General features: G+C 36.9%; 1 protein-coding gene across 12 annotated transcripts in view; it reads right to left on the bottom strand.

Moving 5' to 3' along the window:
* The window catches only part of NCKAP5 (NCK associated protein 5), a 505,074-nt gene that overhangs the window by 93,851 nt on the left and 393,425 nt on the right, over positions 1-17,798 (bottom strand). For all 12 annotated transcript variants that reach the window (XM_057407188.1, XM_057407190.1, XM_057407189.1 and 9 more), the window contains 3 exons: positions 14,654-14,722; positions 8,592-8,630; positions 2,299-2,418 (listed from right to left, as the gene is read on the bottom strand). In XM_057407188.1, the coding sequence (XP_057263171.1) occupies positions 2,299-2,418; positions 8,592-8,630; positions 14,654-14,722 (228 nt within the window). The remainder of the gene's footprint in view (positions 1-2,298; positions 2,419-8,591; positions 8,631-14,653; positions 14,723-17,798) is intronic.

Raw genomic sequence — 17,798 nt, 5'->3', positions numbered from 1 at the left:
ATTTCATTTAAAACATTATTAGACCCTTCAATTCCCTAAGTACTTAAACTTCTTGTAAATGCATGAAAATGTAATACTTTTAATAACATTTTCACAGCAGCAGTCATGAACACCTTACTACATGTGTTTTCTTTGTTATTGTTTTTGTTTTTAAATTGGTAGTAATAAGTTTTTCTTTTGAATTGTGTGAGAAGCATGAGTTAAAACAATACGGTGATATTAGTCTTGTGCACAGGCCATTACCCTGCAGTCAAATTCAAAACACTGGTATCAATCTTTTCATTGAAAAAAATATGAATAATTTGATTCCTAAGAAGACAAATGAATCATGTTGTATTTGCTCAAAATCAAATACACAAAAAAAATACAAGTCTTCTAATGTCAATTACAGAATAATTCGATGGTAACAGACAACCAAATCACGGAGTGGATATTCAGAAAAAGCAACGGGTATTATTTTTTTTTTAAGCTTTCACCCTCTTCTACAGCATTCTTCAAAACCTGTAGTTCTACTGAGAGTGAATACTCCCAGGATGAGATCAGCATTAAATAAAATTGAACTGTACTGTATCAGACAGTACTAGAAAGGTGAAATTAACACCATGTGTCATGCCTGTCCCTCCTCCCAGTTAGCAATATTTGCCCATTCACTTTGATTAGGGTCATGCTTTAACAGGAATGTCCTTAACCATATATTTAGTACTCTTCTGTAGAGCAACAGATTAAAAAAAAAGGGTTTAGCTATTGCTCTAAATCTGGTATGTATGCATTTCCAAAAAGACATAATACATACAATGCTTCAAATCTATGCAGGCACACAACAGTATTTGCTTAATTTCAGCCCTAAGGAAACACCCTTCTCCAGATTTTACACCTCAGACTGCAGGATCACAGACTATATACTATTTATTCAAGTCTGGAGTACAGTCAGAGGATAAACAAGGTTCTGGAAACTCACAAATTTACCAAGGTTTTTTATTCATCTGTTTTTTGTTGGTTTGGGTTTTTGTCTGTTTAGTTTGGGTTTGTTTTTTTTTTTGTTTTTGTTTTTTTGATTACATATGAAGTGTTTTAACAGCTAGGGCAAGGCAGAAGCAATTAGAAGAGAGAAAGTCCTGATCTAGCAATACCTATATCAACACAAAATAAACAGACAGAACAAGAACCTCAGGATAACACAAGAACCCAGATCCCTGTGATGGTAACCTGGCCTCACTCTGCCCAAGCTTCAGTTCTGCAGTATGTAAGTATAGCTGTTTGCCACCCCCGGGATTCCCTTGACTTTAAGCACCAGTTGGTGAGGAGACCATGCTTCCTCAGTAAACAGCATGAGCTGATGAGAGTTAACAGCCCTCAGCTGTTTAGCAACAGTGCAAGGGTCAAATTTTACGTTGAGATACACATGCACAGCATCAGAGAATTTAGGTAAGATATACATACTTATTTAACATCACCTACCTATCTGACTCCTCCAAAATGAATGTTTGGGTTTTTTTGGTTGGGTTTTTTTTGTTTTTTGTTTGTTTGTTTGTTTTTTAGTAAGAAATAACAGAGATTGCTAAACCCAGAATTTGTCATATTGTTAGAAACTTGCAGAGTCTTTAAAAAAAAATCCTCATTTATTGTTCTAGTTCATGGTCAGGTTTGTTGGAACTTCTGCAAAGCAATTCTACTTCTACAAAAGGATGACAAAGCGATGGATGCATTCACAATAACGGACTTTGCCAAATGAAAAGAGATACTGAAACATCTCTTATTCCAGAATGGCAAAGGAGTGGGAGATGGGTCAATTGGTTTCTCAGCTATATCCTTCCATAAAACATTTGGAAAAAAAAATCACTCTGGGTCTGTGAAGATGTACTTAAGTCCTTGTAAGTAAGCTGAAACCAGGAAAGTAATACATATGGCAAAAGTTAAATAAATGGGCTGTCTTCTCACAGGAAATTACACTGCTCACCATCAAGCTGGATGTTAAAAGAATCAGAGCTTCTCCCCTACAAAGGGATAATGAACCCATATAATTCCATTTATCATAGTGAAAAAACACCTAAAAAGTAAGTTACTTTGCAGGTGTGATCCTCTCCACATTTGCATCTAATATGTAGTCATATCTTACTGGTGTACACTCGCAGTTTCAGTGGTATCAGATTATAGATAACAGATATTCTTCCAAAATATTAAATATATCAACTGTCATTTCCTGCTTACTGCCATAACCTTAAAATGAAAAAAATATATTTTATAATTGTAAGAAACACAAAGCTCATAGTTTGCTTTCTGCAAATTGCCATCTCCTACCTGAAGAAGGAGGTCAGAAGCTGGTTTGACTTTCTGATGGAAAAGCACACTTAATGTTTGATTCTGTTGTTCCAAATCAAAAACTCTCATTTTCAGCTTTATACATTCCTCCCTCAAATCCTGTGGCAGAAGGGAAAATAGGATTTTAGAAAGCAGGTAACCGAAGCACTTACAAAGCTCTAATGTCAGATGCTAAGCAGAAATACACATACAACTTTTAAAACAGTATGAATCAGAAAAATGCCCTACTTCATTTTCTCTGGTTGTTTGATCATCATGGGACAAGATTAAAAAAATCTTGTAATGTGAAAGAGTAGCTACCTGACACATCCATTTGGAGTTTTCTGTTAGTATAAAAAGTGACTTTGCTAGCAATATGTTTCATTTTGCAGCCAACACAAAGCAGAAAGCAGCAATTAAAGTATGAATATTGTAAGAAAGCGCAAGCTAAGGAAAAAAGTGTAAACTATACCAAACCAGGAAGAAGTTCAAAGTGATACTGTGCCTTCAAGGTATTCCTCAGAAGTCCGATCCCCTGGAATAACCAAGTCAGCATTGCTGGACGGCATGTTGTGTATGGTCTGTTTCTTCCCCACTTTAACTTGCCACAGCAGAACTACACTATAGGCCATAGTAAAACGTTTACACACCAGATGCATGTGGCAATATGATCCTGTCCGAGATTTCCAACATGAGGTACCAAAAAAACCTTAAAATAGGCCATTAGAGAGTCTCTGAATCTTAAGGTGCAGACATTACTGTCAAAACTGAAAGATGCAGGTCTTTTAACATCATCATGAACAAGCCACTAATGGTTTCTGGGTACAGCAAATTATCTATCTATCTATCTATCTATCTATCTATCTATCTATCTATCTATCTATCTATCTATCCATCTATCTACCTACTTACCTACCTACCTACCTACCTACCTGCCTTCAATGCAAGACCTGCTTTTCCTGGCCAGTTGAAGGAATACACACATCTATCAGAAAGATGATTTTGGAGAGAGGATTTTAGCCAATTTGTGCAATTTTCCATTTTAGGCGTGAGAGCTTCATAAATCAGAAAAAGCAATCTCCCTGGAGAGTTTACAAACAAAAGTAAAAAAAGGTGTGGCCATACCCAGCTTTATTTAAAAAAATAAAAATAAAAAAAATAAAAAAAATCTTCAAATACTTCCCCATATTCATTTAAATTTAGGACAGTTGCTGCCTTTTGGTATTGCCCAGTTGGTAATGCTTTCCACCACATGAAGGTGGAGAAACAAGCCTCTAGATCCCCACATGATGTTCTGTCAATACCACTATCAACATTAAGACCTGGCTTTATGAGAAAACAACTCATAGGAGGAAATTATAGTCAGATGTAGCTTAAATTCTTGCCTACAGTTGCTCTGGTCTCCACTCTAACCAGCACTGAGGTTGTAAGATGTGAACACACAACAAAATAAGCTTGAGACTTTCAGAAAATTATAAACATCTTTTTATGTATATAGTATGTATCAGATTTTATGATGCTACTGGATGAATGCATTTATGTTCTCTTGATAGCTTCTTAATATTTGTTATAGGTAGCAGCCAAATGGCTATTTAAATAAAATTGCTAGAGCCTTCCAACATGACCCCCCCAAAAACTTGGGTTTAATGTTTTGTGAAGCCCTAAAGCTTTGATTTCTGTCATTGAGACCTCATATCTCTGGCCTTGTACAAGGTAATCTCTATTAGGAAAATGCAAGCATCAAGACCCAGCATTATCTCCCTTTCACAAATAATCAGGGAATTTAAAACAGAGCCTTAGCTGTTACAAACATGTTTAACATTTAAACACTACCAAGTGCACTGAGAAGGAAAAATTATTAACAGAAACTAAAAATGTATATAAAAAATAAATCTTAGCAATGCCTCTGCTCCAAACTTTCCCACCTTGCAGTTTTAGAACTGTGAGATCTATGTTTCAAACTTTAGACTTTATGTAAAAAGTGAAAGATAAGATAGTAGATTACCCACCCAGATGCTATAAACTGTGCCAATGGTAATGCCACATATAGCCCAGAGGAGAAATAAGGCACATAAAGGTAGCAGCATTCTGGTAAAATAAACTCTGAGTTTAGAATTCCAAAGTCCTAAAATTACCAAGTAATGCAACTACCAAATGCCTGAAGCATAGAATTCCTGCCCTGTGGGCAAAACAACCAGCTATTTAAGATAGTAATCTCCCAAATATCTAAGGTATTCCTATGGTCTCACTACAGTAATACCCAAGCATCTCTCTGTCCTTCCTTTTTTCTCTTGAGTATGAGACTCACTTTTCTCCAAATCGTGATTCAATGCCGTCATTAGAGGTTCCAGAAACACATTGCTCTTCCTCTGAAGTTGCTTCGTCTAAGACTTAATTAATGTCTTTTTTATTTCATTAATGAAGAAGAAATAACTTTCATACAGAAACCAGAGTAAAAAAGTATTCTCTGGAATATACTCCTGTGGAGGAGGGTAATATGCAAAGAACAGATACACAGATCACAAAACGAATTCATTAAGCGGAATAACTCAAATTTCAAACTGCTGATCCAGGTCTTACATGGGGGGAGAGAGGAAATTAAAAATTCGTTTCCAGGACTCTCAACATCTCAAGATGTAAGAAGTCTTTGGGTGGAAGGAGAAAGAATGGATACTTCCAGTAAGTATCAGAGCACACAGGTTTCCCTGAAATAATTTTATTGGGTTTCTGACTTATTAAACTTCCTAGAGATAAAATTTTCTATTAGTAAGTGGCAGAAAATCTATATAATTTTTCTATGTAGAATTGTGCAATTTTGCTCTATGGCCAATTCAGCACAAATCTCAATTAAATATAGTTTTTTCCATAGCCACAGTAAAAAAAAAAAAAAAAAAAAAAAGGGCAAAATAAAAGCCTCTCATATTAGAGAAATTTTATACATATTGTAACAAATTATATAGTTGAAGAGCGCACATTTAAGAATGTAATTCCATTTCAAGGTTTCAGTGACATTGATAAATCACTCAAGCTTTGCTCACTCAATTTGTGTCACCAGAATCTCTCAGTGGAATCACAGTCTTTCCACATACCGGTGGGTACACAGTGCTTTATTCGTTACATTACAGCATTTACTTAATTTAAACAAAAATTAGTCCTTGAGGGGCAATTTCAAATTCACAGCAAAGCCTACGCAGTACCCGTTACTGTACAAAACCACTCTTCTCCATTTTCTGAAAGCTCTTGGCTTTTCTTCATGTCTCACTATGCCCCAGAGATGTGTTATCTCACTGTGGCATGACTGGCTCTGTCTTACTGCTCAGCTGTGCAATGGTAGATTTATCTGTTTACTACTTACTACTTGGATTCCAGTATCTAGCTATTTGGGACTGGTGTGAGAAGTCCAATTTCCTTTTTATTGTATGCTATTGTGTTTCTGTCTTTTCTTATAAAAGGACTTGTATGAATGGTGTCAGGAGCACGCTAACAGTTAATATTCATTAGCATTTAGAAAAGTACCCTCTTTCCTCTTTCTATGGATATTAAATTAGCTGTTATTACTCAGTAATGGGTAAGCAGCTGCTAAATCCCATCAATACTAAGTAAATCACTTTATTAAATGTATTCAAATCTGTTTTTATTGTATCCGTATGAACTCCTTGGTTCCTATGGGTTTGGGAGGATTCATTACTGAGAAACTATGTAGTCATCAGAATGTCTGATGCCTTTGTGAAGGGACTCAGGAAGCTCCTCTCTTCATTTGCAAAACAACCATAATATTCCCAAACTAGAGATTAATATATTGAGATTAACCCTCCGCTAAACATTTAATCACGTATGGTTTTATATTACAAAATGAGGATGAGGTTTTTGTGTATATTAACGTGAGAAAACACTTCCATTTAAGCTAAACTGAAACACAGATCTAAGAGTTTTCAAAAAATAGCTGAAGTTACATTTCTAGAAGGTGTTACAGCAATAGCTTTGCAGACTGCAGTCCTCTGATGATACACAGACCATACAGCATGTGTGTATACACAGTACAGAAGAGTAATACAGCACAGACAGCAACAGTGAAAGCTTCCCCATGTGTTGTGGTTTGCACAAATCACCTCCAAGCTACAATACTTCCAATTCCTGTATGGCAGTATCCCTTCTCTAGACTAAAAGGCTTTGTTGTGCAGCAAAAAAAAACGCGGGATTAAAAAATGATACTTTCAACCCTAACCTGTGGTAACAGCTGTGTGGCTATTTTGTGGCCACAGCTGTCAGGTGAAGAGATTTAGAGAACATTATTACTTCTGGATTCCTAATGCTAGCTTGGGCCATAGGAATTTATTATCTATATAATGGGCAACTATACCCTCCACAGTCTTGCATCACTCACCTACAGGTAACTTAGACATCTCTGTCTTCAGGGCAGGATACCTAAGAGCAGACCTAACACGGCCAGAACATCTCCCTGAGCATCTTTTAATCCATCTAGAACGTCAGAAAATTGATTCACAAAAAATCTGCCCAGTAAGGGCTTTAGAAGGGCCTACTCCCTGATTTGTAGATGGCCCAATGCAACCTTCTGCACCTATTTACCATTCAGTTAGATGCAGATGGTTATGGATGCAGATGTTTGTCTATTCTGCTGTCAGCGCACACTCCCTGGAATGAATGAGTTTAGTTGGCAGAGTTCAAGGTAGTCTTGTTCAGGTCTGAGCCATTCAGCAGCCACCTTGCAGCTACACCTGCACCCAGCCTCCTGTCTGCTTGATCCTGAGCTGCATCCTGACCCCTGGGTTTGGCTTTGCTCAGCAGACCTGCCTCCTCCCTATGGATTTCACCAGCAAACATAGGACCGAGGCTGACACTGATCACTGCCTCCAGGCCTGACCCTGACAGTTGGTGCTCAGCTTCCTGCCTGCCCTGCTGTCACCCTCAGACCATGATCGTCCCTTTTATGGGGGGCATTCTGAATGATGCTCCTCTGTTCTAAATGGTGTCCACAATGGAGGCTTTCGAGCCCATCCTCAAAAACTATTTGAATCTAGAAGGCTTTTGGGCATATAGAAGATGCCTTTTATTATCTTGACTTGGTGTTTCTTGCTGCATTTTAAAAACATTATTTCTTGTCCTGTCATTCAGTGCAGACAAAACAATTTATACTCTTCTTTGCACTATCCGCACTAAAAGATCGTATTTATGTCTCTTTCAGACTTGTCTTTTTAAAGCTAAATGATCCAAAGCATTATTAAGAATGCCATATTCATCAAGTGGTCTAGATCTCACAAAGGATATTTCATGAATATCTCAAGGTTCATAGCTTATTATTACATATCTTTATGAGATTTTGTTTGTCTCCCCCACCTCCTCCTCCCAAATGAAATCACGGAATCATGTTCAACTCAAAGACCACTTTTTTGTAGAATTGTCCTACCAGTCACTCCTCTCCCCTCTGTAGGCAGCTGATTATTTTACTTGCTATGCTCCCTGTTTAACTTCATCTTACTTACCCCCCCCCCCCCCCCCAATCACTTCTTAATTTTAGGAAGTTAATTTTTAATTTTACTCCTCCAACTAGGTTTTAGGTGAAACAACCATACTTCATATCCAACCATGTGGAGTGTGAATGGAAACTTCAGACATGACTTAATCCAGAACAGACCTTTAGAGAAGGCATAGTAGCATCTTTTCATTCTGCCAGGCTTGCAATCACCCTACAAGAGTTTTGCCTGTGTCATACTTCCTTTGCTTTGCCAGGAGAATGGAGCAGGAGGACATCAAAAGGTTTTCTAAGACTAAATGCACGTTCTCCATTGCTGGTCACCGGCCCACAAGTAGAGTAGCTGAATCCCCATTCTACACACAGAGCCTTCTCTTTCACTCACAGAAGCACAGGCCCACACTGGGAAGTCTTTCCTTCCACTGAATGTAAGCGAGCATGCCAGCTATTGACATGCACTGTAATTTGTTTGTTGGACATTCCACAGGAATGGACTGTGGGAGTGATGTAACTCATTATGGGTAAGGAATGGAAAAATCACCACCGGGAGGAAGAATTTTCAGATGCTATTGTGTCAATATAGATAAACAATAGCTAAGATTGTAAGATATACAGTCTTACAGATTTTTATTCACTTGGATTACAAAAAACTTTACTTTGTGTCTGACATGTGGCAGCCTTGGTAATTAAATGTGTGAACATAGTTTAAAAAAACGTATGCTATACAAGAATATATCCCTCAAATGAAAAATGAACATCTGCGAGCTTTAAGTTATGCCACAATACTCAAACCACAACTTACCTTTTGAGTAAGTAGAGCCTGAACAACCTGATTAGCTACCTGAAATAAATAAATAAAATGGTGTAAGTATGTTATTGTGTGTGTATGCACAGTAATACCTCCTTTTGTGGCTTTACACTCTGCTATCTACAACCACTATCTAAACCATACTGTTATTTACTAGTATTTTCATCAGATAATACTAGTAGGAGTACATGAAATACACATTAACTACTTCTGTGCTAGTCCTCATTATAAACAAACGTATCAATTGCAGCATGACACGATGGACATTTGGTTAACTTATCTCATCTTTGGACTTTCACAGTTGAATATGCAGCTGGTTTGCATCAGCATGGATTGACTGTATTCACTAGAGCTGATTTTTACCAGCCGAGGATGGAGTCCTAAATGTTTTCATGAAGTTTAATTGTTTCTTGATTCAATATTGACGAAATGGTACATCTACCATGGCAAGCAGAAACCATGAAGTGCTACTGAAAATTAAAGTACCTACTGTCATCAGAATGTGGTTGGAAGGAATTCACACCACATAGAATAATTGACTTGAATGAGATTACATACCATTGATTAGTACAACTATATATTCAACAGGGAATTCTGAAGTTATTTATTTTATACATCCTTTCTAATTTATATTTACTAGCAAGCATGGGGACAGCGAAGAGGAAGAAGGAGGGACAGAAACAGGGATTGAGACAAGATTTTCTGTTGATGATGTCTAACTTGTATGTTACCTTTCTAAAGTAATTTAAAACTATATATGCATGTTATCATACAACCTGTTTCTCTATATTTATGGCCTTGTATTTAGGCAGAGTAACTAGAGTTCTCACTATGTGCAAAAATAGAGCATATTTATGATTTATGGTTTAGTTTTGGCTTTCAGAAATTAAAGCATATGCAGATGTTGCCAAACCTGCATTGATTCTTCTTACTCTTGGCAAATTAAAGAAAAAAACCCACACCACTGATGTGAACTGAATTCTGAGGAAAGAGCTGAAGCTAATTCATTTCTGGAAATAATTCAATTCTGTTAGATCCCAAAGGTAAATTTGATTCATACTCTCATAAAATTGCCTGGTATCAATTTTTTCTCTAAGCTGGTCCCTAACTTAAGGCAGCCCGTGGAACAATGGTCCCATAAAATAGCTCTATACATGATTTAACAGAAGACACAGACTAATATTAGAACAGTAATAACTAACAGAAGTAAACATGTTTCAGTTCTGAAAAACCATATGCCTTGCCCTATAGGCTTTCAGGATCTACATCTGACAGTATTCCTTCTGGCATGTACTTTTAATGTCTGTTTGCTCTACCTGAAAATTGAACAGACCATATTGAATACATTATTTTTTTACTTTCTGACATGGAGTTACTTTACCAAGAAAGAACTAAAAGGTTCTTTGAAGTGTGTACTAGTCACTCACAACAGAATAGCTTACAAAATTACTCCTTACAGCTTTACATATTGCACAGAGGAGTGTAAATGGCATAATCTTCCAAATGGGAAAACCTGAACTTGCCGATGCATATGTGACCAATTTTCCAGCTTTAAGCGTGTGAAGTTATATGTCTAAATGAAAGTACATGCCAGTGATCCGTAGCTCCCATAGATCTCAATAGGAGAGATATGCAACTAGTTTCTTTACAAAATGAGGTTATTTTATTCTAGTGCCCAGCAACTTTGGAAACCATTCAACTACATTTTCAGGTCTGTATTCTTGGTTTTCAGCAGGAACAGATGTGGGAAGCCTTCAGTGAAATGTTCTGTAGTTACTAAGATTAATTTAGCAGTTAGAAAGTGGAATAATATCTACTTCATTTTTACTTACACATATTAAGAGACACCACAGCTATGCGGGAACAACATAAACCAGCACTACAAAACTGATAGTCACAAATACCAAAAACTGAGGCAACTGAGACCACTGATGGCAGAGGGACTGAGTTCTGAGACGCAGAGTATGTGAAACTTCCACTGATATACGGCAGAAGTGTAGCTCAATCCCTGCGAAAAGAAGGCTGTAAAACGACTTGACTTGTGATTCATGCAGTTAAGGCAAAACAGGAAACAGGATAGAGATGGCTGGTTCTTTAGTCTGCTGTTATGTAGGAGATGGCACTGCTTGCCTTCACAGTGCCTGCCTTTCTTTCCTAATAGCCAAGATCTTAAAGTGAGGTTTCCTTTCGTGGATTGCAATGAAAGAGATAAAAGAACCACCTTCACTTTTTCCTTACACAGCTATGCTTTATGTATGCATGTTATAAAGTGGTCTTAATAGCAAAGGTATAGAAGAATGAATCAGAGACCCTAGTGTATCATCTATTACACCTTTAACAAGTACTGACATTTTACATAGCTGCCTTTAATGTATGATTTCATATGCACAAATACATTTCAAGTGTACTAAAATGAAAAGTTTTGTATTTTATTCAAATCTCAAATCTTAAAAATACAATGCCTTTATTTTTTTTATTAGCTAATTCTTAAAATATCAGAAAGAAAAAAAATCACCTACCCTAAGTGGCATAATTTCCTGCATGTAAGTATGGAAAAGCTTGACAGAAATCTCAGCTGGCACAGTGATGTGAATAAACAAGGCATTACCACTTACCAGTAAACCAACAGCTGAATTCCAGGGTAGGAAACTAGGATTAAGCATGTTAACTTGAAACCCCAAAGGTACAAGAAGACAATCCTGGGGTTTGTATTAAATTTTTCAGAGACAGAAAGATACATTTATGAAGTACTTCTGAAACTAAATGAGCTCTTTTCTTATTTATCAAGTACTAGAACATTTCAATGACACCTTCCTCCAAATACTGCTCTGAAGTTGTTTATATGTACATCTCAGAGATGAACAATTACTTTAAAAATCAGTGAATATTTATTAAAATTCATAAAGGACTCACTTCAGCTTGGCCCATATTCTTTTTAGATTTAACCTCTATGAACAGTTGAATTTCAGTGAATTTTACCAAGAAAATGATTACAAAGCATGCATTTTTAAGTCACAGGTGCAAGCATTCATACAATATTAAATGTAGGATATAATAGGAATGAAAAGAACTATGTAAAATAATTGGTGATAAAAAAAAGGAAAAATAGGAAAAAATAATGGCAGGCACAGCTTTAAAACCTCAGCTGTGGTATCTTTTTGTCACACATAGACAGAAAACCCATGATGGTTATTTATACTTCCTTCAAATATAGCTTAACGGCCACCAACACCTCAGCAGAAAGCACACTGTGCATAGCAACTGTCCTTATCGCATTGCTGTAGAGGCCTGAGGGACCAAGCAGGATCACTTACTGGCAGGGTGACGAGGTTAAATGATGCTTGCAATGCCCTGAGCAGAGTTTGCCTGTGCTTAGGGGAGAGAAGCTGCAATCTGAGGATGCTGAATGATGAGTGAAAGATGGCAGCATTCTTTCAGTAGTTATCAAATGATGTTTCCAGCCTTCATTACCTCAAGGGTCTGTCAAACATCCCAAATATGTAACTAGCCAGAACAGCTGGGCATGAGCTATGTAGCTCCTTGTGTATCAGTCTGGAAGAAGTTCAATGCACTTAAAACCAAGACTTCAAACGCAAAATTAAAATAATTATTGTAATCTTCTGGTGGCAGGCTTAGCTGTCTCAGGTTTGGGTGTGATCAGAAGCTTGTGTTCTCAGTAATACTGTGTTCCTCCACTTACATGCATCACGTCTCTCTGGGACAAGTAGCACAAACAGATACATAGCTGTAGAGAACACATCTGCTCCTAAAACTGCTGAAGTCCTGAAGCATAAACCAGAGAAGGTCTGAAGAGATTTTCACCTTCAAGAAGTCGGGATTGTGTAAGGTGACTTATGAATACAGGAAGCATCAGACAAAGTCTTAAAGGAAAGAAAATTTTAAGCAGCATTTTTTTTTCTTTTTTCTATTCCCCCCCCCCTCGAAAATATTTATGGAAAGCATTTTATCTGCTTAAGATCTCCAGTAAGAATCCCTGTTTGGAAAGGACTTTGTCATACACAGTGTAACCTCAGAAGACTCTGGTTGAAAGTGAAGGCTCTCACAATCACTGATTGGGTTATTCACTATTTACATCTCCTCTCCTATTCTCCTTATTGTTAGTATAATGAAGTAGGATGAGAACGTGTGATTTCTTGTAATGTTCCACAAAAGGAAGGTGCTCAGATGGGTGCTAACCTGGGACTCCTGCAGAACTTGCAATTATCAAATATGGTTTTGTTGCCTCAGTCACTGGCAACACCTCAGTGATCAGAAAGGATTAGGTTCAATTAGGTTTTGTGTCAGCTAAAACAATCTTGATTACAGTGCCACTGCCAACACATTGTGGGGGCTGAAAGTGGAAAGAGAAGAAAAAAGTGATACCAAGCCATGGGGAAGGACAAGAGAGGTCACTGCAAAATAGACGGAAGGAAAAAAAAAGGGGGAAGAAAATACGTAAACAAAAAGTAAAGCAGGGAAGAACAAAACCACAGGTGATTCAAAGCACTTTGTCAAGTTGACACAGTAGAAGATGGATACAGCTGTGATAATATGGAAGAACTGAAAACAGCCAACCTAATGGTGAAGATAATAAAGTTCAGAGCATAGTCCAATATAATTATTTGCAAAAAATAATTAACACAACCCTGATTCAGAAATCCATCACATTACTGCAAACACAATTCCCCCCTATATTTTCTGTCTTTATAATGTGTTTTGCTAAATGGACACTTATGGTTCTTTACTAATTTCTAAAATTAATTATGTAGGCAGATTTTTTCCTAGACAATCAGAAAATCTGTAATTTAAACTAAAGTTAGCAATTATATGGTAATTTTATCCTTATCACCAAGATATCCAAATACCATTCACTGAATGCACTGAATGCAGTGACTCAGGCCAATGCAGACCAAGGCTCTGGTGGCATCCCAGTGCCACAGAACAGGCAGAGCATAACCTCATGGGCAAGTACGTCTGCAAGTCTTTTACTCCAGCTCCCTCATAAAAATATGTTATAGTGGCAAAAGTGTAGATTTGCTGATGAAAACCTGCACTAAACTGAAGGCTTCTTATACCAGGGCTGTATTGCTCATCATGCCAGTAGCACTTCATCAAATGATAATTAAAAATTTAGAAAGCTGGTATGCAGACATGAATTGTCATCTGCTATGTGTGGTATTCATGCTCATGCACTCTTTTCTCAAATGTACAGGTGAGAAATTGGTGTAGTTTTTTGTTTGTGGTTGCTTTTGGGTTTTTTTGCATGCTAGCTAACTCCTTATGCTACTATGCATTCTTAGTGTAGAATGGGTAAATGATTTCTACTAAGCAACTCTTTAAACTACTGAAAGTCTTAAAACTATCTTAAGATCTTGCGTATGCTGAAGAGCCTTTTTTCAGGAAAAACAGGAGAAACAAGTAAACATCAATATATATATGGAGAAAGCTGCATGGAATAAGAGATACTAGATGTTTCTGGAATTGCAAGCATTGCTGGAGTGCATGGTCAGTAACCAATGGGTGAATTATATTGTAGCTGTAACTGGAAGGTCTGATGAAAAGCTGAGATGTGTAGGAGACATAAGCCAATGGCTAGAAAAAAACACAAACAAACCCAACATAGAAAGCTCTGTATGTAACCCTAATGGGCAGCTGAGAGACTTTAATTCCCTGGTTACAAAATACATTACATAGGAAAGCTGGGGGAATTTTAATGGAAGCAGCCACTCCCACTTGTCTTCGACTCTACAGGAAAGGAGTACACAACACGTAGTAGTCAAATTAACAGTTTATCCTCCTAATAAAAGCAAATCAGTTCCAAATATTGGTCACAGGGATTCACCTTTCCAGTGAGGAGGTGTGGTCAAACCATGATTTACAGTAGAGGTCATGGACAACAGTATCTACAACTGCCAAACACATGTTATTGGAATTAATTAGAATGAGGTAATAGTAGACAATTGCAGAACAATGTCAACCTTGTAAGAGAGGGCGAGATTCATTTCTATTCATTTCATTATAGTACCAGGTAAGAACAATCTTTTTATCTACCTTACCTCATCAAGACATCTTTCATACTGTTCTCTCTGATTTTCATTTTCCAGAGCCAGTGCTGAATTTTCTGCCTACAGTAATATGGAATAAATAAACAAATATGTAAATTAATCAAAGGGTATCTCGTACTACATAACAATATGTAAAAATTCTCAGGGTGCTTACTTTGTGTATTTCTTCCAGATGCAGAATAAAAAGCACAATACAATTCGGTTTGCTACAAGCTGGTATTTTGAGTGAAAACAGAAGTGATATTCATTTATGGGATTATTCACACCATGCATTACAATTTAGAACAATATCAGAGTAGATATTCCACATATGTCCACAATCTCATCTTGTCAGGTACAACAGATTTGGCAATGAAACATAATAATTGGTATCTGAGAAAGCCACTTGGAAACAAACAGAGGCAGCTACTACCAAAAGGAAACAAAAGGCAGTATGAAAGATGTCTTTATGTAAACTTTTAAGTGTGGCAGCTCTTTATAAACCTCGTTTCTGCAGCTGATAACTCCGGAGGCACTGCTCATGCTACGACTGATTGGCAAATTACAACCTTTAACTGAACCAGATAAATTCATTAATCTTTACTTTAAAAGCTACTCCTATCATTTCAAGAGAGATGTATTTTACTACATCTAAATGTGATCTTAAAGTCAGTCACATATGTCAGTTTAAATATGATAGTTTCCTGTATAGTAGTGCCTTTCATCTTTCTTTGATTTCCATTGCACTCATTTTTGCATAGTGCAAATCCCAAAATGGCACAATCTGGTATGCAAATATCAGTAAACCAATGTATTCTTCTACATATTATAACTTGACTTTAGGAATTCTTATAGTACTGCAAAAGAAAAATCTCTAAAGTGAGCTGTATACAGTTGCATTACGGCAAGTTTCAACTAGCCTCTTAAAGACTGAGAAACTAAAACAATATATAAAAATCTATGAGCTAAAACTGGCTCTAGAAACCTCTCTGCCTCCCATGCATAACTTCACATCACGTAACCACAACACCAAAATTATTGCATTCACATAATTACAGCTATTATACAATTTACATTACTTGCTTCACCTTAACCTTCTGTCAATCTATAAAAGCTAAATAAATGCTGTTTCAAAAGAATTTTGGTTATACAAAACAACAGTCATAAACATAGTTAACATTTGTAATTTTAGAGAAAAACTTAATGTAGTGTATTGTATGGAAAGATTCTATGGGAAGATGCACAGTTCTCTTCCTTGTTAAGAAGAGTCATTGATTCAACAAAATGAAAGTCCCAAAGTCCAATAAATCAATTCATTAACAGCAATTTCAATTTCAGCTAAATCCTAAAAGCACAAGTAGGAAGAAAAAGTAAACATACATAATTATCCAGCATACAGAAAGAGAGTAAAGAATAAAAAGGTGGTAAGAAACAAGGACATATAGAGCTTACTTATTTACAAGTCTAAATAAACAACTGCAGGGAATCAGTGCTTTATCTTGAGGGTACAATTAAAGCCAGCAAAGGTGGTAAAATGTTCTGCATCATACTTTCACAATGTCATCTACTAATGGATTCAACATATGGCTATAAAATGTCTATGGGTGATCCTGTAGAGAGCACTGTGAGATGAGGCAGCAAAAAAGCACAGATGCAGAAGTAAGCAGCAAAGTAGAAGCAGAAGCCGCAAAAGCAGCAGTAAGAAATCAGAAGCTGGAGGGTAAATAGTCCTCCATAGCGAAGAGGCTATAATATACAGTTATCAGTTTGCTTTTACAGACACATTCTTGCAGACTGATTGATAAAAATAAAGAGATGATTGCTACATAAAAATATATTTCTGAGTTAAAATACGATCCAAAATAAATTCTTTTTACTGCTTTGAAGCAATCATTAAAGGATTAGCCTGCACAGACTTTAACTCATGCATGTTGGTAAACCTATGGGTTTAATTTTTTAATTTTCATTTTCACTAACATAAAATAATTTGTATGATCCTACCCTAAAATAGTTAGGCAGACTGATCAAATATAGAGATGTCTAAAAGAACTACAATACATAGTTGTACTATGCAAAATACACAGAGAGCTCCCCATATTTCTCTTACTCCATTTAGTTTTAACGCTGTAAGGCTATAAAATGGAAGCTAAGTTTTCTTGGATCTGTAACCTGCATGTCTGATTTCAGTGAGCTATTCATCTACGAATAAGCTACCAAAATTAGGAGATCTGAACTTGACAGCATTATAAATAAATGCAACATTTCCCCTCTTATCAAGCCACAGTGGAAACATCTGTATAATAAAATCCTTTTTCACACCACTGGCTTCGAAAGTGTAGTGAAAGGATATAGTGCAGTCAATGTTAGCTTGACTTCTGTGCTTCTTGATCGTCAAGCAAATCATGCCTATTTATTTGGCATTTTTGTAACAAGGACTGCACTACAAGGGAACACTTGACTGACTTTGCTTAAGATCCTGCGCCAGTCCCCACAACATGGGAAAACCACTACTTGATATACTAAATCACTCTATACTGCATCTGAATACTTGATAATAATACTTATATCCCCAAAAGTATTAATTTGGAAAATTTGTAATAGCACCTGTGGTCTCAAACCCCTGCCTCCTAATCCAAACCTTCATTTATTTAACAGAAACCACTGGGTTTTGATGGTATTGTAAGTCTGCTCAGTTTCTGCTCAGAGGAATCTGCTTACCTCCAGTACTGCATATTCTAGGCATCTTTTGCCAGCTAAGCAAAGTAGGTCTCCTTGGAGGAAACCACTACTACATCTGATTTTCATCTTCGGTTTCAAGCCGTACTTACACAAGGCTAAACCACAGTAAGAAGCCCATGCTTCTCACAGCTTGAAAGCTACTGCACACTTGGAGGCACCCAAAGGCAGTGGTAGAGAAGTACTGACCCCTAATGCAGTCACTTTTCTCATACATAACCTAGCAGGGGACCATGCAAGAGAAAACCAGCTTACCGAGAACTCTCTGAGATACCAACTGATTTCTATAGGGATTTCTAGTTTTAGATATAGCTGTCTTCTAGGAATTTATGTATATTTACTTTTCACAAAAGTGAAGCATCTCTGTCCCTCAGCCCCAGAAACACTAAAAGTGATGCAGCCTAGCAAAGTTCCACAGCCA

This window comes from Pezoporus wallicus, unplaced genomic scaffold (assembly GCF_028554395.1).
Source record: "Pezoporus wallicus isolate ANWC-B61680 ecotype Strahan unplaced genomic scaffold, APGP_CSIRO_Pwel_v1 contig_4166, whole genome shotgun sequence".
NCBI classification, from domain to species: domain Eukaryota; kingdom Metazoa; phylum Chordata; class Aves; order Psittaciformes; family Psittacidae; genus Pezoporus; species Pezoporus wallicus.
Note: the sequence above shows the minus strand (reverse complement) of the source record. Positions and strands in the feature narration are given on the sequence as shown.